At 47.2% G+C, this 23,309-nt stretch overlaps 1 protein-coding gene across 5 annotated transcripts in view; it reads right to left on the bottom strand.

Annotated features, from left to right (window-relative positions):
• Positions 1–23,309, bottom strand: part of SLC4A11 (solute carrier family 4 member 11) — a 90,774-nt gene that overhangs the window by 63,174 nt on the left and 4,291 nt on the right. For all 5 annotated transcript variants that reach the window (XM_017742423.1, XM_017742424.1, XM_017742427.1 and 2 more), the window contains 2 exons: positions 14,185–14,235; positions 3,145–3,288 (listed from right to left, as the gene is read on the bottom strand). In XM_017742423.1, coding sequence (XP_017597912.1) covers positions 3,145–3,288; positions 14,185–14,235 — 195 coding nt within the window. The remainder of the gene's footprint in view (positions 1–3,144; positions 3,289–14,184; positions 14,236–23,309) is intronic.

Below are 23,309 nucleotides of genomic sequence, written 5' to 3'. Positions count from 1 at the left end.
TTATGGGAAAACATTCCTTCTCACTGCAGGAGGGTTGGGCTTGATGACCTTTAAAGGTCACTTCCCACCCAAACAATTCTGTGATTTTACTTGCCAACATTTGTTATGACTTCAGAAAAAGCCGCAGCCTAAAAACCACCCCGATCTTCCCCCAAAAATGCAGATCCCACGTCCAAAAGCCTCCAGCTTCAGATACATACCCACCTTCCTGTTAGAGCTCCTAACATTTGCTGGAAACAAATGTTACCACCAAAATCTGAGTTACAAGCATGAAAAGCAGAAGAGAATTAAAAAACCTTTCATCAGTTAACGCAAGGAAGCACTGAAACACCCAGGAGAAATGACCCAAATGTCACTGCTGAGCAGCCTTTTAGTGCTCAGGCATCTGCACTGCTTTGGGCTCATTATTCCCTGCAAAGGCAGCCAGTATTCATTAAAAATAAGACAGGCCATACCTTAAACCCCAGATTTCTTCAAGCCATCCTGTTTTTCACACACCTGCGCACAAAACCCAGCATTTTAGGCCAATGGTCAATTGTTGGAGTTTTACGGCTCGTGCTGTGTTGGTTCAAAGCTGAGTCCAACACGGTGATCTTTTAAAACCAGAATTATAGTGGAGAGCATCCAGTTATGCTCATGGAGAGCTGCACACACATCACAGAGACCAACAGCTCGACAGGATGATGCAGAGCTGTCACTGCATCTGTAATTCCACCTTCATTGCCTGCCAGCACCTGGACCCCAGGGCTCCAACTCAGCCCCTCTCCAAATGGGAATTTTGGATCTTTTAGCCCTGTATTAAGGTGGGCAGCAACCTCACAGCAGCTGACCCAAAAAAAAGTCTCCAGCAAGAGAGAGTCTGGGGAGCCCATTCAGCCAAGAGACCACATTTTGGCTCAAACATTTCACCCAGAATGCAGGAAAATGAGATGAGGATGCAAAGATGTCATTCCCACACTTGGTTTTCCTCTGTGTTTACAGAGCAGCAGAGGATTTTGTAGGATCCTGGTGCAGCAGCTCCCTTGGGGTAGGAAATGAAGTGTTTGGGGCATCTGGCATTGCCTGGAGAAACCCTACTTTTACTTCCTCCCTCCTTCCCAGCTTGTCTTGCTCTGGACAATCCATGCAAAGGATCATCTCCACAGTTTTGTTCCAGGAAATCAAAGCCTGAGTATTACAAAAAACCTCCCAAAGCTTCCCAAGAATGGCAGCAATGGAAGGGAATTTCTGAACAGGGAACAATTCACACCCAGACACACCTCAGCTCAGGCATAATTAAACCTCAGTTTGGGAATTGGGTGGTTTTTCTCAGAAGTTCAGGGTTATTTTTCTTAGAAGAGCTTAAGGTGCTCATCTCAGCCACCTTCAGCCACCCAAAAAGTCACCCCTCCAGGAGGATCAGCTGCACCCTCAGCAGCCACAGACTGATTTATTTGTATAAAATCCACCCTGGAAGAAACTTCAGTAAAACCACCTCTGAAAAAGGAACTGATAGCCCAGATGACTCCAATGCCTGGACTCTGATGAATTCTATGCCTAACAGTGAAAAAGCTGGATTTTGGCTACCTGGATCACTTTGATGTTGTAATGAGGGAAAAAAGAAAAGAAAAAAATACCTCTTTTCACACATGTCCATATTGAAAGTCTGGACTTTTGCTCTGCCTGAAGCTCATTTTAAAAATCATCATCCTTCCATTTCAAACAGGACCCCAGCATACCAGAAGCCCATTTTTCCTTAAAAATCCTAAACATCTCAGCTGAAAAAAAAAAAGGATACGACTAATAGCACCAGCACAAACAGCAGTGCTTCAGGGAAATAAGGAAGCCTTTTTTGTCCTGTTTTGAATGGAAGGGAAAACACAAAAAGCCCAGGAGGACACACAAGGAAAGTGAACTTCTTCAGATGCAGAAGAATCCACAGCATTCACATTCCTCATCCCCAAACAATGCACCCCACAGCATTAAGTCCACACTTGTCATAGCAGAGCACAGCTCCCTTAAATCTTTCAATTAAGATGACATTTGTAAAATTGCAGGCTTGGAAATTGCTGGATATTATTCCTAAGTTCAAGTCATCGCTCATAGCCAAAAAGCAGACTCCGAGATGGTCAAACAGGGCTCCAGGCCGTGCCTAATCTGCATCACCATTCCCAATAACTGCCCGCTGCAGATCAATTGGGATTTGCATGTAATCTAAAAATAACTTCTAACAAACTTCAAGGACTGTCTGACACTGTGACACCGACAATAATCCAGAGCACGTGCATTTAACCTCTAAAATAGCCAGTGCCCACACAGGCAGGTGCCAGCTGCTGGGACAAACCCAGGCTGCTGCTGTGTCCAAGAGCTGCGTTTTCCCAGGCACATCCCACAAAATCCAGCTTCCACAAAATGGGTGGGAAAGGACCTTAAAGATCATCCAGTTCCACCCCCTTTCCATGGGCAGGGACACCTTCCACCAGACCAGGTTGCTCCAAGCCTCATCCTACCTGGCCTTGAACACTTCCAGGGAATAAAGAAGGCTAAGTTATGTCTAATTTCAGAACTATTTATCTTATAATTGAAAACATTTTCTAGAAAAACAAAATGGTTGCTACCTCTAAGCAAGATTGTCACAGCCACCAGCCCCAGAAGAAAACACTTCAGCTGTATGACTTGATTTCTGTTCTCTCCTAAAAAAACCCCTCTGTTTCTCAGACTTGGCCTGGCACCTTATGGGATGTCAGTTCAGATCTGGATTCCCTATCTCTTCCAGCTTCACTTTTCAAAGGATTCACTAAATATCAGCACTGGCTTTTACGGGAAATTAAGTGAGCAGGATTTTGTTTGATTTTCTGCAGAAAAAGAAGTTCAGAGTTGCATATGAACTGAAACAAAATGACAGGAGTTTTTGGTGAAGGGCTTGGCTGTCTTCCTCCCTCACCATTTACCACAGGCAATACTGAAGATATGAAAACACTGAGCCACAAGCAAAGTTCAAGGATGGGTTGGATGGGGCCTGGAGCAACCTGGCCTAGTGGAAGGTGTCCCTACCCTTAAAGAGATAAGTTTTAAGGTCCCTTCCAACGCAAACTGCCCTGATCCCATGAAATCCCACGACCAGGAACAACCTCCCTCCCATCCCCGTTTTTGGGGGTCACTCACCGGTGGCGCTGGGAGTGCCCTCGAGGTTGACGTTGACGAAGAAGCGGATGCTGTCCCCGGACACAATGGTGGAGTTGACGCCGTCAAAGAGCTCCTCGCCCGCCCCTTCCTCCTTCGCATCATCCGTGTCGCACTTGAGGTACCCTGACAACGAGATGGGGGTGCCATGAGAGGGCCGCAGGCTGTCCTTGGGCCCATCCTTGGACACCGGGGGGGACGAAGAGTCCGAGTCCGACTCCGAGTCCAAGTCCATGGCTGGCAAGGCCTCTGCCGCCGCTGGGGCCTGGGGAGAGGCCGCTCTGAGGGCCCGTGAGGGCCGGAGGGTTCAAGAAATGACCCCAGTATGTTTTGGGGTGGCCTCAGGGGCTCGTCCCTCTGGCCTCACACCAACGGTGTGGGCAGCAAGGCCCAGCCCCAACACCTCGTGCCCCTCAGGTAAAAAACACCATAAGGATGAAAATGTTGACCGGGAACCATAAAAACACCACCAAAAGCAAGAGCTGTGTGCCCCAGCCCACCCTGAATCAAACACCTCCACCGGCCCAAGGCCACGCTGCTGTCTTGCAACGCAGCAACTTGAAACTACAGGTGGAAAAATTGAAAAAAAAAAAATTTTAAAAAAAAAAGAAGTTTCCAAGAAGACACCTGATATGGACAGAGAGACCCACAGCTCCCCACGGGGCAGAGTAGAAGGTCACTGCGGGTGGCACCACAGAGAATGTGAGACAAGTTTCTTAATTACACGAAACAACTCCTTAGCCTTTTGCAAGGCTTTAATTAGAGTTTAACCCAGCCTCCTCCAACAGCAAACTGGCCCCTGCAACATCTCGTTATGGAGCAGCTGGAGGACTCTTGTAGCACACTCATGTATCATGTTTAATTGGGAGAATTAGGGACATTACAGAATGTCGATTTTTACATTACCAGGATTATTCAGCAGCTTCTTCTCATCTTCTGACAAGTCTTTTATGCCTAATTTGAAGCAGGAGGGAGATATTTCATTAGCTGGCTCTAGGCACTACAGTGAAATGAAAAGGGGGAGCTTCAAGGCAGAGGCTCGAATGGAAACTAAAATATTGATGCCTTTTTTTAAAGCCTCATATAAGCAAATGTGGAGGCAGCAGCTGAAAGCAGCACATGCTGCCTCTGAGAGATCGAGCCGACAGTTCTCCACCACAAAACACAAACCCAGAGGAGTGAGGCCACAAACAGGAACTCAGTGACACAGGACAGGGGCTGCAGCATTTCCTGCCACGAGCTGATGGAGCTCAGCATCTCCCCAGAGGGCTCAGAGGGTGCAGTGGGGCTGCAGGAGCTTCAAGCCTCCAGATGAGACTTCTAATTGCTTATGAAAGGTGTGGAAAACCTGATAAAGCCCCTCAGATTAAACCCCCTCCTGATCTTTGCCTCCTTCACCTTACAGCTTGACAGGAATAAATGTGAATGAGCCCTTTCAAAACTGCTCTGAAGACTTCAAAAAGCATCCAAGGTGCTGCTGTCCCCATCCAGCAAAGCACACCAAGGGTATCACCCTTTGCTGCTGGCACAGTTTAGGGTGTTTGCATCCCTGCACGATGGAAACTTGTCCAGACAGAAAAAAGTGAGGTGAGGAAAGTACAGGAAACACCTGAACACTGTGGGCACCATCAGATACGAAACCTCTGCTGGCAGGTGTGGCAGGTTGAGGGGTAGCCTGTGTCCTGGAGGGATGGACAGCAGCCAGACAAGGTGCCTGCTGCCATCAGAAGTACTACAAAGTCCCACACAAGCATCTCGATCCCAAACTAAGTCCCAAAGTTGGGGTTTGGCTCCTCCAAAACGCATGACGGACACCGTAATCTCTCCTCAAAGCTGAACACCCACAGTGCTGACATTCCCCCCCGTGCCAGGAGAGTCTGGGCAACCCTGCAAAGGAAAAGAATCAGCCTGGGGACATCTTTTTCCACCTCAACCACCTCCAGAATTGCAGCCTCAGGGAAGTTTTGAGCTTCTTCTCCAACCTTCCCACTCACTGGGTCAGATGGGACACACATAAGATGGTTTGAGCACCCAGCTCTGAGAACATGGGTGAGCTTTTCCTTCCTGTCCTAATGGAATTAGATGGATAAACAAGGAAAAGCCAAGCAGGGAAAAGTATTTATTCCCCTCCCCACCCACTGAAACTTGTTTGATAAGAGGGTGGCAGTGGTGGCCCCTGAAAACAGAGAGGGCTGGAGACAGGACAGAAGCAGCCCAGGAGCTGGAAGAAGGGCAAGGGTGGAGTAGGATCAGAGGGTTGGGCAGAGGTCAGCGAGGACTCTGGCAAGGAAAGCATCCTCTGTTCCTCCCTCTTTAGGGGAGGAAAGAGCAGAACAAAAGGCAGCTGAGCCTCGAGTCCCTTGGGCAAGGGACGGACAAAACACTCGGGTTGCAAATAATCCCCAACCTGGGCTGGACAGGAACTGCACTCCCAGACAGGTGTCTGCTTTGTCACTGAACCACCTCCAGGCTTCAGACCGCTCCTGTTTGGAATCCCTCAGCCTATTTAGTCTGCCCGGAGTTTGAAACCACGAGCAGTTTACGGCTGTCAAAGGCAGGGTGACCTCGAGGTGACACGGGCTGTGTGCGTGGCAGATGCACCTTCCCTCTGAGCTCCAGCCCTGCCTCCAGCCCTGGCAGCTGTTTCCTTCCCCATTCCCTGATGCTCACCGAGTGCCACCCCCGCTGCTTGAAGGGCAGCAGATGCCACAAGCGACAGCAGAAGCTGTTCAGCTCCTCTGGAAGTTTGATGAGTGTTTTGCAGAAGTTCAGAGCAGGATCTCATGTGGCTGTTGCAGAATTTGTGCAGATACCAATCACGTTTCCATATGGAAGTCCCAGTAACTCTTCACAGGCTTTGTCAGGCGCAGCTGCTTCGGAGGCAGAGGGCAGAGTTAAATACCTTTCCATTGGCATCAGATTTCCTGGGGGAGAGTTTAAGATCTCCAAATTGGTGTTCCCCCCATTTTTATCACCGCAAGTTGGCACCTTCAGATGAAGGCAGCATTTGCTGAAGTGCCACGAGCCACAAGACGGCCAGTCAGAGCTCTGAGCACAGGAGTGCCACTTCAGCCTGAAATATGGTCTGAAGGCACTGGAGGAAAGAGGTTTGGCTGAGGAGGAGCTGGGAATACAGTTAAAGCTGGCAGAGATCAGTGCAGCCCTCCTGCACCATGAAGAACACATTGTGGTCGGGATAATCCCTCTCAGCCCACCCTGCAGGATTCATTTTATGACAAAGAAATGGAGAATATGGGAAGTGCATGAGGCCAAGGAGAGCAAGCAGCATCCTTCAGTGCTGCAGGAACAAAACCCCCTCCTCACCCTCTGCAGCCAGAAGCAGCAGATGCTTTCACCTTAAATCCTCTTCTGCCTTAAGGGCTTTCCTCAGCCCATCCTATGCCACATGAAAATAAACCAGCCCCCCATTTTATGCAGGTGCTGGGAAGAAAAAAAAAAAAGGAATACTTATGATTTCTCTGGTGATTCCCCTCCAAAGCATGAATTACAGAGGAAAGAATCACCCTTTCTTCTGTAACTCATCCCTGGCCCAGACCCACTGTGCTCTAATATCCCTATATCCACCCAAGAGCAGGCTGGATGAGGCTTGGAGCAACCTGGTCTAATGGATGCTGTTCTGCCCATGGCAAGAGGGTAGAACTGGATGATCTTTAAGGTTCCTTCCAACTCAAACCATTCCAGGATTCTAGGATTCCATCCCCAGCCTTCTCTCTTCACTCTCCTCACATTTGCAGCTCCATCTCCTGGCTCCTGCTGCTCTCATCCTCCTCACAGCTCTGACAAGGTGCCTGCCCTGCAGCTGTTTTGCTTTGGAGCTGAGTTTTAGCACCCAGGGCTCTGTAGGGAGCAGCAGTGACTGCACCTGCTGCCATCAGAGGTGGCATTATGTGTCCCACCGCTGCTCTGGTGGCACCTGGCAGTGTGGGCAATAAAATCAGCAGAGTTGCAGTGAGCAGGAAGCTCACTGAATATATCTGAGCACAGAAGTGCTCAGCCACTTCAGATATATTCCCTGGAAAAGCTGAAGTGGGAGCGGCACTCCCAGCCCAAGGGCTGCAGGCTTCTCCAGGAAAGCCAAAAATCTTAATCAAGCTCAATTTCCTGGGAGAAAAGCAGTTTTATTACTAAAAACATCCTCTCACACCCCAGGGGATGGGAATTATTCCAGCCACAGCCCCTGCACGACCTCTCGGGGTGTCTCAGGTGACAAAGCCAATTGTGGAGCTTTAACCAACATCTGCGGGCACGAGCCACTCACTGACTCAGAGCAGTTTTCTGGAAGCAACTGGTTTTTACCCTCAATTACCAAGGCAATCTCCTCTCCAAGCCTGGAAAACTGTTCTCATTTATAGCAGTGCCTATTCCCTCCTTCAAATCCAAGCCCCAGCTTCCAGGATCATGGAATTGCATCGCCTCCTCTTCATGAGTGGTAGTTAACCCCTCCAAAAAAATCTCCTCAGAAAGCCAGGAACCTCAAACTACATTAAAAGAGGCTTTTTGAGCTATGATTGGCAATCCCACACTACCAGCTTGTCATGTTAAAAGCCCTTTTGGATTTCTCAGGTGAGTGTTTAGGCCCAAAAGGCAGCAAATTGTTTTGAAAGAGCCCAAAACCCATTTCTGCATCCATTTTCTCAGACGAATTACAGGTCAAGTACAGAAGGTCAACGGAATCAATGATAATAATATATATTCAATAGCTTTTAAAGGTAAAGGAGCATCAACTGGGACATGGGCATTACCCTAAAATCCAGCCTGGTTCTTTTGAGCATCCCAAATGCTCAGCTGTAATGGAGTATTAGGGAACTCAAGAGAGATTTAAGCCCTATATCTGCCTAAAAACTGGCAATAATACTGGCATTAGGTTAAAAAAAGTCACCTTCACCTAAGCTTTCTCCTCGTGGATTTTCAACTTGCTCTAGCCAAGAACAGACACTAATTTTCAAGAAAGGCGTGAAGTTTTAATTAACCTGAGCTCTCAGCTCTCAGAGGGTTTGCTTCTCTCCCTGCAGGCTCCGATTCACTGCGCCACTCGGAAAACACCCAAATCCCCAACTTTGGGTGAGAAAGGAAACTCAATTAATAATGGAGCCTCCACCTCCATCCTGACCTTTACACTCTGCACAGAAAGCACAGATTCCTGGTGCCTCCGTAGGTTAGGTAACCTTCCAGCCAGTTAACTCTGGCAGGGAGAGAGCAATTGGAGGATTCAGGAGAGACCTGGAAGAACTTTATACAAGTGTTATCAGTTCTCCAGTCTCCAGATCATTCTAGAAAAACAGGGTTTAAACAGCACCCTACTCACACATGAACCAAAGCAAGTTTGTGGGCACATCTCATAGGCTGATTCCAGCATAATCACCTACTCACCAAAATAATTCTCTTTTTTTTTTTTTTCCCCCAGATCAAATGAGAGCAATTACATTGATGTAACAACACTTTTTAGGTAAACGTGCGCCTAAATTTTACACATCTCTACTGAGGTTAAACTGCAGAGTTTGGGGCTCACTTCTGGTTCTGAATGATAAGAATCACGAAAAATCCCTTCCCTCCTAACAAATTACTGCATTTCAGAGACAAGAACAACTGCAGGGCTGCAGCCAGCCAGCAGCACCCAAAGCTGTCTCCCACCCAATGAAAACTGTAAGCCACAATGATTAAATAAAGCTGGATGCTCGCTAGGATTTTAAGGTTTTCCTTTGGTTCACAGCTGAAAGAATCCCTGGCAAGGCTCACTGGTTTTGTCCCGAGGAGATTTAGCCCTGGCAGCCACAGGGACACTGTGCCAGCCCAAGAGACAGCTGGGGGGCTGGGAGTGTCCCCAGACCAGACCTCATGGTTGGACTGCTGAGGGTCTGCTGCTGACAAGAGGACACAGAAATTATCTTGCATGCCTTGGTTAGAAAAACTCCTTTATTGATTCCCGGGGAAGCTGTGGTTGCCTCCTCCCTGGAAGTCTCTAAGGCCAGGCTGGACAGGGCTTTGAGCAGCCTGGTCAAGTGGAAGGTGTCCTTTTCCATGGCAAGGGGTGGAACAGATGGTCTTTAGGGTCCCAGTTCAAATAAATCACTTTATGATTAAGCCAAATAATTTGGGTTGGCACAGGCAGATCTTCAGATCATGTAAACGGGATTTAAAGAAGTGTCCCCTAATGCCAGACCTTCCACGGGTACCTTAAGAGCCAGAAGTGTTGGGTGATGCTTCCTGGCTCTCCAGCAGTCCCTGGGAGCCCATCAGAGAGAGATTTTCTAGAGCAATGACCACCTGCTACGATGATGTCAATCCACTACCTAAGCTCAAGAGCACAGATAAAACCACAACCTCCTCTTGGAAAGGAAAAAAAAAAACCAAACCAGAGGTAGAAAGTGCAGAGCAGGTGAGTCACCAAGAGCAGAGCTGCAACCTCTCCCAGATCCCTGCACTGCTGGCCGACCATAACCTCAGCTGCATCTTCCCAACCCTACTTGAGTCTTTTGTCATGAAGAGCCAGATGAAAACATCAAGCTTCCCCTGCCACTTCAGTGATAATTCATAACAGAACTGCAAGAGCTGATCTGCTGCAAAAAAAAAAAAAAAACCCAAAACCAACTCCAAAACAAAACCAAAAAAAAAAAAAAAAAAAACCAAACAACACCCAGGCACTTTTGAATTAATTCCAGTATTGTATTTTGCAGCCAGATTTCTAGGAAATGTTGTGAATAATCCAAGTAATTCAGTGGAGTGTTGTTGGGGTTTTTTGTTTTGTTTTTACAGAACACGGGAGCACGTGGAGTTTCAGTTTTGCAGCAGAACCCTCAGAAAGCAGGGGTGTTCCTTCTATCATTTTATTAGAGACCTCCTGATAATTCCAGAAACAAAAATCTGCAAGAGACCTGTGAGCCACCCCCTGGTGCTCTCCCACAGGTAGCAGCAGTTCACCTCCTGCTGGCAAACTGGGCATCACACGGAGGAAAAAGCCACTGTGAAAGGATTTGTTTCACAAAAACATTTAAATTAATCTCCTAGTTAAGCAAACAATTCCAAGATAAACAAAGTCAAATATAAAAAAAGGAAAAAAAAAAGAGAAAAGAAAGAAAATCCACTCCCCCCCCACCACACATACCAAGCTGAACTGCAAACTGAAAAACAAAAACAAGCAGATAAAATATATCCAAACATCCCAAGCCAGACAGGGGCCTTGGGGCCCTTCAACACAACTGTGATTTATTGTGCCAGCAAAACCAATTAATAAGTCAGAGGAGAGCAAGCAGTGAGGGATTTGCTCTGGAAGACTAGAAAAAAAAAATAAATTTAAGCTGCAGGATGTTGAGCCAGCTTTAAAACAATGCAACAATTCAGATATCCCCAGCACTGCACTGGGATTCCTTCCCTTGGATGTTGCAAGAGGAACCCGAAAACTTCTGGGTTTGTGTCTTATCAGGGAAAATCCTTGGCTCAGATAAAAACCTCATCATAATTTAGGCAGAATTTAATCACTTGCAGGTAATTCCGGGGCCTTTAGAGCTCATCCACCTCCACGAGGAGAGTGCAGGATGCTCACAAGAGACAATGGGGGGCTTGATGAGTCAATTCTGAGCCCTGATTGCCGAGCTGCATTTCATCAGGACTCCAATTATCCCCGGGTTTGGACTGGGGCTACACAATCATCTCACTGCTCACTTAAATTCACCAGAAAGAAAACTCATTTGTCAAAACAACCTTAACAGAAGATTTAAGTGACTTTAAGACACAGGGAGGGGGACACCAATTATCATCAGGCCCTGCCAGGTTTGTTTGTGCAAGAGGCTTCTTCCACAGGCTCAAAAAATGAGTAAAACCATGGATTTTCATCAGCAAGGTGGCAGAGGACTATAAAAAATGACAATAAACATGGGTTGGAAACAGCATGGCCAACAGCTGCCATCAAATCTGCTGCCACCACACTCAAATCAGAAATCTCCAACTGGGCAGGCACAAATATAATTCCTTCTTTTTCCTCTTAATATTGCCTGTACAGAACAAACTACTCACCACATTTTTTTCCCAGCTACATTTTAAGTCTTTACCTCATGCAAGGCACTAAAAGCCACAAAAGTGGCTTTCAAGTTCTTCCAGAAAAAGGGAGAAATTTGAACTTAAAGCTGAAGACATGGTCTCCTTGATAAACTTTCCAGATGTTTAGCTAGTTAGGCTGGGAGATAGTTTGGACTACAACAACCCACTGAACTTCCCAAACAGCCACATATTAATTCACTAGAAAATCCTTCCAGGGCTTTCCCCAGCTCCTCAGTAATTAACAGAGCTACAAATTATTAAACACTTGAAGTTTTTATGGATGTAAACATCCAGGAGGTTCTTCCAAAGCTCTGCTTCGGTGCCGCAGCCAAGATCACCCTCACCACAACCCTTTCAACTAAAAATGAGGTTTCAGCTTTTAAATTTTAACATCGCTGCAGCTGCTGTTGAGAACACAAGGAGGGTAAAGAAAAGTTAGCTGGCAAAAGACAGACCCAGGCTCTGAACAGAGCCTCAGATATGCTCAGAAACAAAAACATCCTAATTACTAAGAATACAGAAAACCATATGTATATGCAAGATCCCAGGAGGAGATAAGGGAAAAGCGCTACTCTACGCAGAGCAGGAGTATCAAAAGATGTTCCTCTGCTGAGAAAGGAGGAGGGGAGGGAAGTGTCCAAAAAAACCAGAATTAAAGAGGTTTATTTTTTTCTTTGCTCTCTCCCAACACAGCATTAGGAGATTGGGGATTTTTATTATCTCAGAGGTGGGGCAAGGGCATCTCTTGCCTGGCAGATCCCCACAAGTGGTGCCACAAAGCAGCTCGGTGATTTTGTAGCTCCGTTTCAAAACAAGCTGTTTTGAAACCCTGTGAAAAGGTAACGTCTTTGTCTGTGGTTTCCTCCAGCCCCGATGATGTTTTGGGGTGAAGGATTTGAGAATCTGAGAGCACGAAACTCCTGCAGAGAGATCACCAAAGCAGCGCCTCGCAGCAGGGTGGGAACATTCACACCAGCAGCCTCCAAGATGTGCTGTCCATACGCTCCAAGGCCTCGGCTCAATCAAGCAGCAGAAGGTGACTCATGACTCCACAGCAGCTGAACTCTTCCAAAAGGTCAGTTTGTAATGAGGAGTAAGAGTGACAGCAGATTTAAGCGTGACATAACCAAGAAATCCACTGTATTTCCAATCGTGAATAACACAACGCTCAGCGCTGCGTGCGGGCTGAGGAGGAACTCACAAGCAACATCCTCTCCTTCCCCAAACCACACAGAAGCACAACAGGAAAGCACCAAACAGCTTCTTGAAGCCCTCAGAGGCAGCTCCAAGGTGCTGTCTCCTTAAGACAAAGGAGGAAGATGAGTAATAACACAAATATAGGGCAGAAATGCCCATTGCCATGGCACCAAGTCGACAAAAAAAGAAGCCTCTCTCAGAGATTTGCACAGAGGATGCCACAACTACAAAAAAAAAAAAATTCAGAGATCTGCTTTGGGGGTTTTTTTGTTGTTTGTGGGGATAGTTTGAGGAAGGCAAGACGGTGAGTCCTGGAAGGGGACATGTAGAGCCGCCTAAGATGTTAGGACAGACAGCTGGGCTTGTGTTCCCTGTGGCAGAAATGTTTGGGATGAAGTAGGGCTCTGTCCTGCCTCCAAAACCAGCAGTGTTTCTCCCCAAGCCCTTACACTGCTCTCAACCAGAAGCTGGAGGCTCAGTCACCTCTCCAGGTCCCAATCTGGGTCATCTTCTCACATTCCCAGTCCTCAGAAAAGCACCGACCACATCCCAAGAGCCCACAAGTGAGGTGGGAAGGAAGGAAGGAGCAGGGCTACCCAGACCTCGTGCCCCACATACCCTCAGAAAACCTCCCTGAGGTCAGGCATTACTTTTTGCCCCTCTGCAACTCGACCCAGCCTCCAGAAAACACCTCTGACTAGAGATGAGAGGACTGGCTCCCAGTTTCATCCTTTGACTCCCCAAAATTGGTTCTTTGTACGAGAAGAGGAGAGCCAGTGCCAAAGGAAGTGCTGCCACCAGCGGTGCTGGATCAGCTGACACCTGGCAGACATTCAGCTTCCCCTTCCAGATGTCAACCTAAGGCTTGACCCCCTGGAACAAGAAAGATGAGCCTTGTGGCAGCTGCAAGCATCTAAGGGCCTAAATAAGCAGAGAATTTTAGTCTTTTCCTCACACCTTTTGGAAGTCCTGAATACTCCCAGCACTCCCAAGGGCAGGAAGCCCCAAGCCCTCAGGGACTACTTCCTGAAGAGGCTGGAACTCTCCAGAAGGTCCCTCCCTAATACCCTACACACATGCTATTTTAGGGGAAAACACAGGGCAGGGAGTTGGAACTAGATTATCTTTAAAGTATTTTCCAACTAAAATTATTCCATTTTTCTATTTCTCCCAAATCAGCAGAGAAGCTGGGACTTCACTGCCCTTCAACTGTCCCTTTGTCAGTGCAGTATCTCCAAGATCTCGGTCACCTTTGAGGCAGATGATCCAAGTTGAGGCAGATGATCCAAGTTTCCAAATGCCACCATTTAATCTTGCTTCAAAGGAAAAAAAAACCAATCTTTGCACTAAAAGATGTGTCTGCCAGAGCCATCCAACATTTGCCTGATGCTCCTTGGCTGGATGTCTCCAAAGGGATCCAACACCCACGCACGATCCCCACTCCAGAAAAAGACAAGCAAATATACCTGCCAGGCTGTATGACAGGAAAACATCATGAAAGAACTTGAAAAACAAGGAGCCACCCAGAACAGTCACTGATGACAATGTGGAGTTGATTATTTACTGCCTGACTATCTCAAACATCTACAGGATTTAAAAACACGGAGCCTGCTCCCAGGACAAGATTACACAACCACCACACCAGATTGTTTTTACATCACACTTCAGCTACATGGATTTTGTATCACCCATGTCAGGTTTTCAGCCACCCCTGCAGTGCAGCTCTCCCTCCAATAAGGTGTGTGCACAAAAAAGTCAAACGATACTTGCCACTCTCTTCAAAGAAGTATCCATTTCTTGACATCGCTGCTGGTGGAGACTCTGGAGAAGACAGAAAAAACGAAACATGAGAATCATCAAGATGCTGAATGTCTTCACTTTCCAGCAGAAAACCAGGCCCAAAATACTGCAGGCATCAGATTCTCCTGAATGTGGTAAATGTAACCTTTTGCTTATTGATGTCATAATATTTACCAGAACTTTCCTTTACAGCCACAGGCAGTACTTGAATAAAAGCCTCAGACATCCTGGGCTGGGACCACAAAAGAACAAGACTAAAGATCAGGATGAGTCTGATCATTTCAGGGATTTACCAAACTTGAACAAGTATGTCAGCAATAATACATGCTGAGCATCTGAAAGGTTTTTTGTAAAAATACAAGCCATAATGAAGCCCAATTGTACCTTGTGCTCAGATAAAAAGAACCAGTTTGATGTAGAAAAAACAACTCAATTTCAATGAAAATGGGGATTCACTGCTCATCCTGCTCCTCCTAATCATTAGGATAACCCGCAAACAGTGCTTGGCACTTGAAGATAAGCCCCAGAACACTCCAGCCTTCCTTGGCCCACTTCCTGAGCTGGGGTCCTGCAGCCAGCACCATCTGCACCAACAGGGGCTGGTGAGGAAGCCACAAACGGGAAATGATGCTGAGCAAGAGCGAATCCACCAACACAACAGCAGCAGGGATATATCCCCATCATTTATCAGGGAACAAGGGGTTTGGTAGCGAGTCAGTTCTGCAATTCACTGCTGGCAAAGCGGGTATTGAACATTTCTTTGTGGGATAACAGAGCACAGCAGCACCTGCTCTCAGGTGCGATCAAGGCCTGGTGCCCAAACCCAGCCTGGCTGTTCTGAACACTGACAAAAGGTGACAGCTCAGCCTGCATGGACACAGGCAGCAGCTCCCCTGTGCAGGTGCACGGCCCATTTTACAGTGAGTAACAGAGCTCTTGACTTCAAGCCCTGAGCAGGAGTCACCCAAGCAGCCCTTTGGAAACCTGGTGCTCAATGCTGCTGCCTCTTTACACACTTCTTCCCAGCCAAAATGCAATCAGAAAGAGGAATAGGTTTGCTCTGTCTTTCCCCACTTCATTAGGCTAATCAAACATTACCTACGCAAGCCTGGGATGAATTTGGGCCAACAAGGAAAGAGGTTTTGCCTGCCTTATTGTTCTACAGATTAGGCTTCCTGCTTTTCCTTTGAGGTATGACACTGTTTCCCAAAGACCCTTTCTCTGCCCCCTAACTTTCGGCTTCCAGGTTGCAGGCTCTTTATTCCCTTGTACAGTGTGCCATGTTTGCAGGCCTCGCAATTCCTCCTGCTCCCCCGGGAGCCTTTTGTGCACATGACGGATGCAAAGTCACGCCACTGACAGCAGCACCTCCCAGCCCTGTCACTTGTCACCACCCAGACCTTCCAGTGCAGACAGGTTCCTGAAGGGATACCCTGATGGCCATTAAAAAAAAAGGAGCCAGCACATAAACCAGAGGGCAATCCAAGTGTCTGGTCCAAGGGAGAAACACAATGTTCCAAAGTTCATCCCAGAACAATGGGCCGGAGGAACAAACGGCACCGAACTGTGGCCAAGGGGCACCCATTACACGAGTCAATTGTTTCCCTCCACCTGGAAGGGAAGGAGAAGATCCATCCCGACTGATTAGCATGTTAATGATCAAAGGAAAGTTTTTAAAGAGGCTCTTATTGTGCAATGATTGCATTTACGTATTTCAGGGAAACAAACAAAATACGCCTCAGCAGGCGGATTACCCAAGGAACCCACATTCCCACCAGGATGGTTTATCCATTTCTCACTCCTCTTATGGCTTTCTGAGGGAGCCTGCAGCAACATGTTCATCCTTCACTGGGCTAAATGAGACACTTTGCTTTTCCTTCAACTGAACACAGCTACTTCTGTGGGTTGATGCTGTCTAATGATGGGGAATTGGTTGGTTTCTTCCAACTGCACCATTGCCTGGGTTGGCATCACCTCTTTATGGGAGACTGGTTTGGTCCCTGCTTGGACCAGGCATGAAAAGGGCAAGGCTGGGGTGTTACAGCAGGCAGTGCCATTTCATTAGGTGCTAGTGGTTCCTCTGAGTCACTAATGAGCCACAATCCCCCCGGCAACATGCTCGGGTAATTATGGTGAAGGTGCTGTTTTTTTCAGATGAGTCATAAACCAGAGGTCTTAACCTTGTAATTAAAGATGCAATGGCACGTTTGGGGGGGAAAAAAAAGTCAGGCGTTCACCCTACTATGTCCTGGCGAAAATCCAGCCCTGGTAATTTGTCTTCTCCCAACATAATGCTGTCCCACAGCACCAACCCAATTCAGACTTCCAAACAGCCTTGTTGGCGCCTTTGGAAAAGCTGTTACATCCCCCACGGAAGGGGCACATTGACGTCAGGAACCTGTGTGTGGCGTGCCCAGGAGGTAAAAGGTGATGGGTGTTTACACAGGCCCAGACACAGGCAGGGAGCCATGGGAGAAGCTGAAAGGTCAGGGATCAGCAGCACAAGTGGAGGTAGGAAGGGTAAGTTGGGAGCTACGGCATCTGCACCTCTGAGGCACTAAAGAATACAATATTCACCCGATTTTTCATACAATAATTTGGGTTGAAAGGGATTTCTGAAGGTCTTCTCCACATTCCCTGCCATGGGCAGGGATATCTGTAACTAGATCAGGCTGCTCAGCACCCCATCCAGCCTGATCTTGAGTATTTCCTGCCATGGGGTGTCCACCAAATCTCTGGGTAACTTGGTCCAGTATTTCACCACCATCATTGCAAAGAGTTTCTTCCTTGTGTCTAATTTAAACCTCTTTTCATTTAAAACCATCACCCCTTGTCTTATCCCAACAAGCCCTTCTAAAAAGTCGGTCCTCATCTTTCTTAAAGGCCACCTTTAAGCATAAAATGTCACAGGGAGGTCACCCTAGAACCTCCTCTTCTCCAGGCTGAACAACCCCAAGTTTTTAACTGTGCAGAACAAACCAGACAGATCTCAGGGGCAGTCCAATTAATCTCTTCCCTCCTTACACCCCAGTCCCTTTCTCCCTGCATTCCCCCAGTCAGGAGCAAGCATTCCTTACGCTGAGGGATGCTACCTAAGGACAAGGCCAGCTGGCTCGTGTGGAAGTGCAGGCTCAGGAGCAGCCAGCAACACAAACACATCAGCAGGCTCCACCTGCTCCCCTCTCCCAGCGCTTACGGGATTTCACATGCAAGGTCTCGGCTCCTTGGCCGGGTTTTGCTGCGGACGGGAGCGATGGGTTCGGGTTGTGCAGAACTGACAGCAAGGCTGAGCCCTGTCTGCTCCAGCAGCCACTGCCTGACGCACACATCAACCTTACATTTCCTCTCCCCACCTCACCTCCACTCCTGAAATTAAAAAGAGTTCAACCAAGGGCCAGTTATGAAACACCGCAGTGATCAATGCAATTGTTGGGCTTAGGGAAGCCTGGGCAGGAGTACAAGTCTCCAAATTCATTAGGTATCAACATGATAATGCTCCAGGGTTTGCCTGAAGTTGCAGAAGTGTTTCCATGAAGGATAAATCTTCCTCCAGCCTGCAAAGTGCAGGGGCTCAGGGGTTCCCCCTCTCCACAGCCTCGGATCCACCAAACCCATGCTGCCCGTTCTTTCACCCAGGTTTTCTTACAAAGACTTCAACAATTAAAGAAAAAATCCAAGCAAAGAAATTTTAGCAAGACAAAGTCTTCTAGAGACAAAGCTGGAAAGCACTACCCCAAGGAGCAAAGATGCACAGTGCAACAACTCATTCCTGTGCCTCTGGTATCTCTCAGAGAGGTCCTGCCCTCACTCTCCAGACACTTTCTCACCCATCATCTACAAGGACAACCAGACTCTCCAATTGCTCTCCCTATCCAAAGGCAGAACAAGGTGACACTTTCCACTACGTGCCCAAAAGCACATGGTACAGCTCTTAAGCAGCACTCTTCTTTTCTAAAAGTTAATTTACTCCAGAAAGTAACCTCCTACTGCCACCCCACCTTATTCCCTGCAGGGATGTCTGTTCGATGAGACTAAATTGGAGAGGCACATGGTGTTACCACTTCCTTCCTTTCTCAAAAGGAAAATGTCTGAGCTTTCTGAGAGCTGAATTCAGAGGTGAAGAGCTGAAGTGCTGCAAAAGAGAAAACAAAGCTGCTTTTTCTAGACTCAAGGATACAACTGAAGATTTCATGGCTAAGCCGAGCTGAGGCAAATGCAGTGACCCCAAGAGCCACAAAGGCAGAGGAATATCAGAGAATCACAGAATGGTTTGAGCTGGGAGCTCAAAGACCATCCAGTTCAACGCTCTGCCATGGCCAGGGACACCTTCCACCAGACCTAGATATGACATTTATTTTTTAAGTGGTAGCAGAGTCAAGTTTGCTGTTCTTGTCTAAAGTGCTTGGTTTTAGGACTGGGATGAAAACAGCTGATCCGCCACGGGAAGCACCAGATAAGAAGTGGGTATATTTCCTGATTTCTTACATTCTTATCATTTTTACATTTACATTGAACAACAAAGCCCTGCCATGCCATCCTCCATTATTAAATTCCTGTGGGCACCATGTCTCCGATGTAATAACCCATTTTGACTCCCTTGCTTTAAAGTTAGCAATAAGTTCTCTTGAGCCTTGCAATACTGGAGGATTATGAATAAAAACACATTCTCGGGATACTTTGGTAACTCAATTACAAATGTTCTGTGCTGGCATCTTCCAAGTAAACAGCCCTTTGCAGCACAAGCCTTATATTGAAGTGAAACACAGCTCTGCAAAAGCTTTCTACAAGTACTACCACAGCCTTCAGCTTCTATGATTCCTCTCTGGTAAATCTCTTAACAGATCTGGTGCCTTGATATTTAATTGGAGTTTACTTTGAGACAACACCAGTTTGAAAGAGGTACTGGGGAAGCACTTTTTTATTTACAGGCCCTTTCATATTGGCAGTTCCTGGGTTGTCTCTGAACATGAGCAGCTCATACATCTGGAGAATTCAGTTGCCCCAGAAGTTCTGGTGAGAAAAACATCAGCATTTTCATTATCTTTTACTCACGGTGTGCTTCAATATCCCAATTTCATAGAACACTTTGGGTCAGCAGGGACTTAGACCATCTTGTTCCAACCCCATCTAGTTCCAACCCCATATTATACCAACACCTTCCACTATCCCAGGTTGCTCCAAGCCCCATCCAACCTCCAGGGATGGGACAGCCACAGCTTCTTCAACAACCTCAATTTCCACCATTTTTTGCTGGAGCTCTGAGGACATTTCTCAGACTCATCAGCACATGCAATGTCTTGCCTCAAAGCTGATAAAACAAAACACGTCAGACTCCAAGCAGGAAGTTACCACAAAAATCACTTGTTTGTGCTGAGAAAGCCTTTAGACTTTCCCCATTTCCTTCCAGGAAGAATTAGTAATTACTGCAACAGACTGAACTGCCCAGTCAGACAACTGGGCAGAAATGGGATGGGTAACTGGAAAAAAATCCACCTCCCAGAAGACATGCAGGGCTTTAGCTTTGCAGCAAGGACTTGGCCACTTCCAGCTGGCTCCAGGAGTTTGCCAGTCAATGTCCACCACCACCACCATTAAATGTAAAATGGGGAATGTTACACTCAAGTTGCATCCCCTCAAACAGATCCAGGGACAGTTCCAGCTTGGACAAATTTATGGTCTCATTCAAGGCTTCAAACTGGGGGAAGATGATGCAGCTTCCCCTATCCAAGGCTGCACCAGACCTGGTGTTAAATACAAAACCCAGATCTCTTCTTATTCTCTGCTCTCTCCACCCCAGCATGAATTAACATCCCAGGACAAAGGGATTCCTGCACAAGGGATCTGGAAGCTGCACTCAGGTTCCTGCAGTTTGGGGCAATGGCAGAGTCACAATTTATGTGCTTTAAATACCCCACAGCTAAATGGTGCTGCTCCCCTTCTCCACCCAAAGTCAGCAGAAACAGAGACTTAAGAGAAAATCCCACACACAAGAAACAATACCTCAGGGGAAACCTGTAGGAGAGGAGGAATTTTTTAATTATATGGAGCATTGATTGAAATTGGGTTTAAAAATCTCAGTGTGCAGCAAGAGCTCAACTGTAGGAGGACAAGGAAGCCTCCAACTCCTTTGATAATACAACAGCATCACAGCAGAATAGGACAGGAGCTTGACAGGCAGCAAATCTGATCACAGACGAGACAATCAGCTCCAAATATGCCAGTATTACAGTTTTTCTCCCACAGAGCCTCTCCTGTGCCCTTAAAACAAGAGATTCTGGGAGTTTTCAGGAAGAACCAAGCAGTGCAGGCTGTTGGTGGAGACATTCCCTGCAAATCGTTTAAAACCACCCAAGTCAGCAAGAATAACAGACAGCAGCAAGCAAAAAGCTATTCTGCATCAAGTTGCCACTTCTCATTTCTATCTACACTTCCAGCAGCTGATTCCTTCCCGCAGCTTCACCTAATTCAGCTGGAAAAGCCTGGTGAAAGCCCAGCTCCTGCTGGCACAGAGATTGGAATATGCCCCCGTGCTGCTGTTCTGGGCAATCACAATTGACAGGACAAGAGCTGGAGATTTGACTTGTTTTTCTCCATGCCTAGAGAGATGTGACAAAAAAAAAAAAAAAAAGGAAAGAAAATAACCACAGAAGTCAGGGTTTCCAAACTGATCACTGTAATTCGAGGAGGTGTAAGATGAGTAAGGGATACTTGTTAATACCTGGGCAGGAAAGTGCCTGGTAAATGGTGTCTGATGCTGCCAAGCCCAAACACAGACCTCTCCCAAAAAAGCATCCATAAAGGCAAAGGAAAACATCAAAGACAAAATTCAAGAGGGGCAAAAGACATTTTGTAAGTCATTAAATGAAGAATATCATCACTGGAAGTCCCAGGGAGTTTTTTCTTGAAGGGCTGAGTCAAGATCAACGAAAGGACTCTTCTTGGGCACAGCTTTACAGCCTTTCCCTTTGTCAGCGCAGACACATCCATCCCCAGGAGAGCCTGAGGGGGATCATCCCTCCCTTCCCAAGGCACAGCAGAGCCCTGTCCCTCCCCAGCTCATCCCTTCTCCAGCTCAGTGCCAAGGCTGCAGGGAAGGGCTCTGGAAGGACAGACAGGCACCAGCTGAGGTCCTGCTCCCCCTGGTTCCAGCCACCACAGATGTCAAAATATCTTCCCAATACTGTTCCCCACACCAGGAGAGAGTGGGCAGTGCCCCACAGTGCCAGCTCAGGGCATGCTGCAGCTGGTACCCACAGCAAGGGCAGCTCCCCTCTGCCTGCACCTGCTGCCCCTCACCTTCCTCACCTCATCCTCCTCCTGATGAGCCTGAAAAACACAGCCCCTGAAGGAAAAAAGCACAGCACACCTGGAGAGTTAACACAGGCAGCACAAGGGTGCACCAGCAGGGGCTGGCATCATCACTGGGCAATAAACCAGGGATATTTACTGCAGGCTTTTACCTAAATGGGTTGATTAAAACATCGTCTGCATGCAAATATCTACAAGAAATCAACTTAGGAGGTCTTGAAAACAGTTTAGGAGATAGCCATGCCCCAGAAAGATTTACATCTACTCTGAAGCTCTTCACCTCAGGAAACTTTTAGAAGATGAAGTGTTGCTCAGAGCAGACATCGAGGAGGAAGGTGCTTTTAAGCAACCCAATTTGATGGCAAATTATTGCTCTAGTCCAGAGACTCAGACCTGCAGGGACACAGGCTTTGCCCTATGTATAAACACCTCCTCTAGCAAACCTTACGGGAGAGAATGTTTCTGTGAAGTAATTCATTAAAACTGCCTTTATGTTTAACACGCCCCTCTTGCCACAGAACTGCATTGATGTGTTGCTTATTCCCCTATGCCCCTACCAGAAGTATCCCCAAAGGATTTTCACCCTTTGCTTCCCACAAGGGTTTCACTCCCCCAAATCCCCATTTTTAGGACTCAGAGGTCTGGATTATCCAAACTAAACATCACACCCCTTGGAAGTGTCCCATTCCTGTGATTTTTGGAGAACACAAACCAGCTCTCTGTCATTTCTAGAGCTATCCCAACTCACTTGGATGTAAGCTTCGCTCCATGGGTCTGTCTAAACAGTGTCCTCCATCACTGTGGGATGACATCCCAGTCCTGGTCCAGGTAGGAAAACACAACTTTATGTCTTTGAGGCTCATCAGGCGCTCAAGGCTCAAATCATGGACTGTATGCAAGGAGCTGGATATTCTTCTGAGGATGGAAATGGTGTGGGGAGGTCTCAAGTTATGCCACGGGTCACTGTGGTAAATGAAACCCCAGAACTAATTTTCCCGGTGGCTGGCTGGGAAAATAAAGCATCATATTGAAGGGATAAAGCAGGAAGCATCCTCCTGCCTGCTCCCTCCCAGGCAAACACACACCCACACACAGGCTCAGGGATCAGACGTGGCTGTTTTCAAAGCCTTTTCCTCGCTGCCTTGAACAATTCCCCTCCTCAGCTTCCTCCTGAACACCCACTGCAATAAAACCAGCTAATAAAGAGTCACTGAGCAGTGACAGCTCCCAGAGACTTCCCCCCCACCCCAAAAAAGAAAGGTGTCTGGATTTAGCAGGAGCACCACATTACCCAGGTTGACTCATCACAATTGAGCCCACCCAAGCAATTAATATCCGAGGCTGCCTCCCAGAGGTGAGCTGCAAGAGGAAGCGACCCTGCACACCCAGAGTCAGGCAGATGCTTTCCCAACGGGATCTCCACTCCTCATCCACTGGATTTCTTGGCCAGCATTTCGCAGGTGAGCAGGACAATTTCAGCAGCAAGGGAAAAACAACACTTTGGGATTTGGCTGTTGGACTATTTGGGCTATTTTCCCTTTTTTTTTACAGGTTGAAGGGAGAGGTTTTGTTTTGTTGGACCCTCTAAAAAAGTGATTTAAGACTTGCAAGGGTTTCTTGCGTAAGTGCTACATGGGGAGGAGAGACAGCAAATACCTCCAGAGATCCCACAAGCTGGCAAAGGCCCAAGATCAGGCCAGTTGAGGCTCTTCAGTAGACTCTTCCTGAAACATTTAAATAATTTAGAAAGCATTAACTCTTACTGACAGCTTCTCAGGCAGCTCTTT

Source organism: Corvus brachyrhynchos, unplaced genomic scaffold, assembly GCF_000691975.1.
Source record: "Corvus brachyrhynchos isolate BGI_N302 unplaced genomic scaffold, ASM69197v1 scaffold166, whole genome shotgun sequence".
Taxonomy (NCBI): Eukaryota; Metazoa; Chordata; class Aves; order Passeriformes; family Corvidae; genus Corvus; species Corvus brachyrhynchos.
This window is presented reverse-complemented; position numbering and strand designations above follow the sequence as displayed.